The sequence below is a fragment of the Corvus brachyrhynchos genome, unplaced genomic scaffold, assembly GCF_000691975.1.
Source record: "Corvus brachyrhynchos isolate BGI_N302 unplaced genomic scaffold, ASM69197v1 scaffold19, whole genome shotgun sequence".
NCBI classification, from domain to species: Eukaryota; Metazoa; Chordata; class Aves; order Passeriformes; family Corvidae; genus Corvus; species Corvus brachyrhynchos.
Window position 1 is genome coordinate 650,404 of NW_008246061.1, and position 6,950 is coordinate 657,353.

The 6,950-nt window shown below is 53.0% G+C and overlaps 1 protein-coding gene across 1 annotated transcript in view; it reads right to left on the reverse strand.

The window, feature by feature from the left end:
• The window catches only part of TBX5 (T-box 5), a 38,437-nt gene that overhangs the window by 27,167 nt on the left and 4,320 nt on the right, over positions 1-6,950 (reverse strand). The window contains exons 3-6 of the mRNA XM_017746560.1: positions 6,795-6,889; positions 4,146-4,265; positions 3,335-3,482; positions 1,176-1,328 (exon numbers count right to left, since the gene is read on the reverse strand). Coding sequence (XP_017602049.1) covers positions 1,176-1,328; positions 3,335-3,482; positions 4,146-4,265; positions 6,795-6,889 — 516 coding nt within the window. The remainder of the gene's footprint in view (positions 1-1,175; positions 1,329-3,334; positions 3,483-4,145; positions 4,266-6,794; positions 6,890-6,950) is intronic.

The following is a 6,950-nucleotide window of genomic DNA, read 5'->3' on the forward strand; positions in this document are numbered from 1 at the left end:
GGTCAGCTGATGGAGGGAGGAGATGCAATTTTTTCACACAGGTTTAGGAACCCGCATTTCCAGGAAAGCATCCAGGATTTCTTTGGGGTGCTAAATGACTTTTCTCTGTTTGAAAAGCAATTATTATATCGGCTACAAAAGAGCCATCCTACCTGCCTGTGAGTACAAGTTTACATGTGATTAAGAGAGGAATTTGCTTATTTGCTGAAAAAAATTGAGTTTTCATGGTGCTGTGGCCTAGAGAGGGCCAGTGGGCAGTGGCGAGGGACAGTTGGCGAAAGACATCCCTAATCCATCTGTGGAGAACCACCCTGCCCTCAGCCCTCTGCCTTCCTCCTCCTCCTCCTTCCCTGCTGGGTGAGGAAGCCCAAAACCAAGCAGAGAAGGAGAGGGAGCAGCGGGCTCCTCACAGAGGGGCAGCAACAGCACGCCGAGAAAACCCTCATTCCACCCGACCCTTTTCTGTTCCAGCAGAAGACAAACCTATCCCGTGGTTTTCGTGCTTTGTTTGCCTGATCTCGGGAGCTGAGCCTCCCTTTCCTGCCCGGGCCTCTCGGCTGCCGAGCCCGCAGCCCCCCGTGGGCAGCCGGGTTATCAGCGCCCGGCCGCGGAGGGGAGCGCCCGGCTCCCTCCTCCAGATTAGGAGCCTTTGACCCACGGGGAGGGGGGGAAGATAAAGCCAGCTTCCTCGGTTGGTCGTCTCCGTGCGAGCAAAGCGTCCTGGTGAGCTCATTCCCCCTCCCCGGCTCGCCCCGAGCCCTGGCTTTGGATGCTTTGTGTGGCCAGGAATAACAGAGGGAAAGGGATGGGGATGGGAGGAGAGGAAAGGGGAAGGGAGAAGAGGGAGAAGGGAGGAAGGAAAAGGACAAGGGAGGGGAAAGGAGAAGAAGAAAGGACAAGGGGAAAAGGAGAAGAAAAGGAAGGTGACAAGAAGAAGAAAAAGAAGGGGGAAAGGAAGAGGAGAAGGGGAAAGGAGAAGAAAAAGAATGGGGAAAGGAGAGGAGAAGGAAGGAAAGAAAAAGAAGGAAGGAGTGGAAAGAAAAAGGGGGAAGAGAAAGAAGGGCTGAAAGAAGAAGTAGGGCGGGAAGGGGAGCTGAGGCCCTCAGGAAGAGCAGCGGGAAGAGGGAAGGAGCGGGATGCGGTTTGCCGGGGCGGGGGCCGGCCCAGCCCCTCACCTTGTGGTTTTGGTAGGAGGTGACGGCGATGAAGGCGGTCTCCGGGAAGACGTGGGTGCAGAAGGCGGTGTTCTTGGAGCCGAAGCCGTTGTTCTCGTCCGCTTTCACGATGTGAAGCCGGGGCTGGTATTTGTGCATGGAGTTCAGGATGATCTGAGCACGGGGAGAAGGAGAGGACATCCCGTGGGAATGGAGGGGGCACAGCACGGCGCGGCCCCTCCCTTCCCCGGGGAGAAGGACAGGGACCAGCAGGAACCCGCAACCCCTTTCTCCAAAATCTTCTCCCTCTTCAGACGAAGGGCACACACTGAGGTGCTGGGGCAGGGGGACGTGTGTCTCCAGAAACCCCCCCACCCAGGAGCCCAGCAGGGCCCGGAGTTGCTGTCAAAGGTGGTTCCTCACCTGCTGCCCCCAGCCCAGCCCTGCTCTTCCCTCACAAACCCCCGGGGCCGCAGCTGCTCCCTCCACACGTACTGGAGGAGCAGGGCATCTCACCCCCCCCATCCAATCCCATCCCATCCCAGGGGAGTAAAGAGGGAAGAAAGAGCGAGGGAAGAGAGCTGGAGGGATTTGGAGATTTATGGATTCAGGGACATTTCTCCCCGCCAGCCACCCGCAGAGGATGGGAAGCAGAGGAAGGTGGCGGAGCCGGGAGGGGAGGACGCGCTGTGCTCCAGATAAAAAGCGGGCCCTGCTCGGTACCGGCTTAATCTCGGGGGAGGACGGGGGGCGGCGGCGGGGGGCCCTCGGGCCCGATAATGACTGCCGGACCCTGGCGACAGCGAGACGCAGCGCGTCCCGCCGCCGCCTCCCCCGTCCCGGGGGTTTAAGCAAATTGCTTTGACATCCAGGAAAGTCGTAGACATCAACGGTGAACGATCTAATGGTTTTTAATTTCATTACAGCGACTCTAATTGAGAGGCTCCTGGCGCAGCTCCTCCTCTGAAGTCCCTTATTGTCCCCTCAGCGTCTTCGGTTTGTTTAGAGGGACTTTTTCCCCAGAGCCGCCTGTTCCCAGCGGGGGTGCCTGGCCCCGTCCCCCCGGGCCGGATCCCCCCCTTCTCCCCAAAAGCACCCCGGGGGTGGGATGGGTTCCCCTGGCTGCACTGCTGCCCTCCCTCTTCCCGCAGGAAAGGTCCTGATCCCTGGAAAGCGCCCCTCGCAAACCCCTTTGCCAGCAGGTCAGGGTAGAATTCAAATAAAATTAGAATTATAAAAAGAAAAAGGAAATCAACCCCCGCAACTGGAGGTGCAAAGGAGCACTTGGGAAAGGATGCTCGGCATTGGGGTGGGCTGGGGACTCTGCTGGCTCCTCTCTCCTAAACCCCTCTCAGTTCTTGGCGACCACGTGGGCGAGGATTTAATAGCACAAAATTTATCATTAAAAAGCGAAAGGGGGAAAAAAAAAACCAGCTTGGGAAAAAAATGAAACTGAAGTGTTGAAACGAGACTGGAGAAAAAGCCGCCCTTGGAAAGGGCTGGCGGGATCTGGATCCACATATTCGTTCAATTATATGTATATATACATTTTTATAGATTATATGTATACGTATATTATTCATACACGCACGTATATGCTCAGAGGAACTCGCATCTTTGGAGACCTTCGAAGGAGGGCTGTTCCTGGCTGCAGAATTCACACAAATTTTCACGGCCCCGCGAGTCTCGCAAAGACCTTTTTATGCTCAAGAAGTTCTAGCGGGATTTCAATTTTTCTAATTGTCTTTAATTATTGTTAGTTTTCCTTTTTTTTTTTTTTCTCCTCTTTTTCCTGATCGAGGCATCCGCGTGGTTTTAGCTCCTATTGCCTCCGCTAATTATGCCTGATTGATTTTACCTGTTAGGCAAATTCCCGGAGGCAGGGGCGGATTTTAACAGTCCGGGACTCGCCACGCGATTAAAATCGGGTACCAAACACTCAGGCCAGGAGAGTTTCACGCACTCGCGAACTCCAGGCCCCGGGGGTCTGTAACCAATTCCCACGAAATAAACCCGGGTTTAAGGTTTACGCTTCTGGTTTTGGGGGGGTCCTCATTGGGGTCCATCCCGCTCTCTCAGTGGAGGAAATACCACCCCAGCAACCCTGGATCTGGGGGTGGGGGACACCCCACGTGGGTGCTGGGCACGCCCGATGCCCCCGCCCCAGCCCTGGTACTCACATGTCCGAAGGGATCGAGGTGGTTATTGGTGAGTTTGAGCTTCTGGAAGGAAACCAGCTGCCTCATCCAGTGGGCACCGGTGGCCGGGGAATCGGGGTGCACGTACAGCCTGCCGGGCATGGCCGGCTCTGCCTTGCCCGTCACCGACCTGCGTGGGGACACGGGGCTGAGCTCCGGCCACGGGGGGACGGTCCCGTGGGCTCCTGCTCCCCGTCCATCCCATCCCATCCCCTCCCGTGGGCTCCTGCTCCCCGTCCATCCCATCCCCTCCCGTGGGCTCCAGCTCCTCATCCGTCCCCTCCCGCGGGATCCCTCCCACTCAGGTGCCCCGTGCCTGGGGAACAGGCATTTCCAGCCCCGCTGGCTCGGGGAATTCCTGAGCTCTTTGGCACCTTTCCCGTCGGAGATGGCTCTCGCTGCTTGCCCGTTTAACCCCATCCTTCCTCCTTTCTCTAAGTCACGGCACTCGAGCCAGGGGCAAAGAACAAATCCTTAAAGATTCTTCCTGCCCGGAGATATTCCCTTCCTTAATACCATGAAGCCATCAGCTACACAATAGCAAATAATCTCATCGTCAAACAGGATTCGTTATCCTTCACTAATTGCGACACAATTTCTCCGGTTTTTTCTTTTTTTTTTTTGGATGCATTTCTCTCCCAGGGACTGTGCTGCGCTCAGGTGAGGCTCCTGCAGCCCAGAATTTTGCATGGAAAAAGAAGGACGAGCCGCTGATTGAGGGAAACCTCCCACCCGGACAGCCCAGAGGTCTCGTCCCTCCCCTCTCTCTCTGTCTCTCCCCACGCGTGCCTACCATTTATTATCTGCGAATTTGTATCTGTGGTCATCTGCTGGTACGATATCCATCAACAGGATGTACTTGGTTTTTGGATTGAGTCCAGTGACCTTCACTTTGTAACTGGGGAACATTCGCCTGTTAAAAATAAATAAATAAATGGATAAATAAATCAATAAAAGCGGAGTAGCAGAGAACATCGAGTTTGCCGAGGTGGTTCCGTGTGCGTTTGGGAGGAGGAGACGCCGGGGGGGGTCATTTAACAAAAGGGCGACGCCGCATTCCCAGATGGATCTTCCCGAAAGGCTCGGGTGCACCCTCCCCTCGGGATGCGGGACATGGTTGGGTGCTGCTGGGTCCCGCTCCGGGTCCCAGCCGAGGCGAACCGGGTGATTTCTCAAAGCAAAATGCGAATTTCGAGGCTGGCGGGTTTGTTTATTCACCTCCTCGTCTATTCGCATTTTTACTAATCATCTGTTTCACCAAAGTTTTGCATCTCCGTTCTTTGAACAAATCCAAGCGTGAGAACTTTTGGAAGCCAGTTACTTCCCTCCGTCCATAAACCGCTGGAACAGGAGAGGAAATTTGCCAAAAAAAGTTTTAAAATAAAAGTTATAATATAGATACTTCTATTAAAAATTGTATTTATATATCTTCCTACAACTGTGTATATTTATAAAAATACGTTCTCATATATCGCATATACAGAAATATAAACACTTCAAAATGCGTTTATATGAACACCTTGATGTTCTAGGGACAGATACAGAGGAAAAAACCCTCCACGCACTCAGGTGTAAGAGAAAATCCGTGAGCAGCCGTGTGACCACCCCGAGACGCAGCAAAGACACCTGACCAATCCTTGGAAACCCTCGGATACACACAGGGCAGGGGCTTTTCGAAATATTTTCCATTACTGCAAGGCAGGCACTTAAACCGCCGCTGTTATTTTAGTTCGAGCTTTCCAAATATTTAAAAATAAAGCAGATGAAAATGTAGCCCTGGACTTAAAACACGCATAAACAACAAAAAAAAAATCCGAGAAAAAAAAGGGCCCCACACCTCTAAAAATACCGCGCTCTTCTCCGAGGCTTCGGGGTCTTATCGCTGCCGTGGGGCACCTGGGCCGGGCTTTAGCGCGGCTGTAAAAAGCTGAAGGGAGGCGAAAAGCGCCCAACGAAGGAAGCGGGCGCTGGACTTTAGGCTTTAAGGGAGAGGACACCAAATCCCACCTGGAGATTCACTTGGAACTCCACCGAGAACACCTGAGCGGCAGGAGCAGGGACTTCTCCAGCAATAAACACGGGGAATGAGATAAATAAGGAAACCTATCCCGCATCTCCCCTCGAGCCCTTGCCCTGTAAATGTCTGCTTTATTGCTCTCCAGATGAGATCTCTGTCCGCGGCAATGTTTGTTTGAAATTCCTGCAAGGTGGTTTCTGTCTCCCTTCGAGAGTTGGAAATTTTTTTTTTTTTTTGGCCCTGTGGACCGGGTTTTTTTTCGAGAGATCCCAACTTCATCCCCCCCACACCATCCCACGTCCCCTTGGCCACAAAGCCCTTTCAAACCCATTTTTGCAGCAGCGAGGTTCAAGGGGAAGGCGAGATCTATTCGCTAAAACTTTATCCAACCAGCTCGATATTTATTTTTCCCCTCCCTCCTCAGGCAAATTTTCGAAGACCACAACAAATACCAGATGACAGAGCAAAATGAAAGTTTGACGCTGTGTTGTTGATCGTGTCCCTACAACCTAAAACTATTCCTACACGTGGAGGGTTCCCCCCCTTTCCTCTAAGGATTCTAATTGAAAATCCCAACGAAAAATCCTCCCTCGGGCTGCCCCCGATTTGTCGATAGGACTGGAGAGACTTTTTTACTGCGTTTCTCTGGCCGCTCTTCAATTTAACAACCCTCCACCACATTAATATCAAGGATACTGTTAAATCCCCTCAAAAATACCCACGTCCACATATAAATATCTGCGGATCAGGTTTACTGAGCCGGTCATGGAATCGATTAGAACTCCAATAAAGTTGGATTTGCGAGGCTGTGTATTTTTCCGCACACCCACGCAGATAAACACCCGCATAGAAATGCCCCCACATGATATTTATTTGCGGACGCATCTATCTCCGCATCTAAACAGCTTTGTTATCTCTCTATAAACAGTGGCTTAAGACCGCATAGACTTTTAAAAGGGGTGAAGTGGCTGTGCTGGGAATATTCGCCCCAGAGGGAGAGAAAATAATTTTAAAACTCTGTAAAATGGCATAAAACTTCGGGGGAAAAAAAAAAAAAAGCAGAAGGGCCGAGGGGCTCTTTAAATAATAATAATAATAACAATAATGGCCCAGCGAGTTGCTCTAAACAAAGTTGGCTTTTTGGCCAAGTGGTTGCAACTCGCGTTTGCCTGGAAACTTTCCAAAGGCCTGAAGTCGGAATTAATGATCCAACTGCTCTGGTTAAGAAAGAAGCCAGAAGAAACAGTTTCTGCCGCGTCTCTCCGGGCTCTCCACGGCCGGGCAGTGGCACACGTACGGAGGGGCTCGGACAGGCGAGATGTGACCGTGCTCGTGCCAGGGAGGTGCCCAGTGCCCCCATCCAGGCGGGTGTGTCCCCGCCGTCGCCGCAAACACGAAGGGCACCGCGGAGCCCCCCGCTCTTACCTCCCGGCCTTCGTTATGATCATCTCCGTGCCCACTTCGTGGAACTTCAGCCACAGCTCGCGTTCGTGCAAAAACACCTTGATGCCCTCCATGCCCTGCGGAGCGGGGAGGCACAGAGCGTCAGCCCCGGGAGGAGAGGGGGCAGCCCCGGGAGGA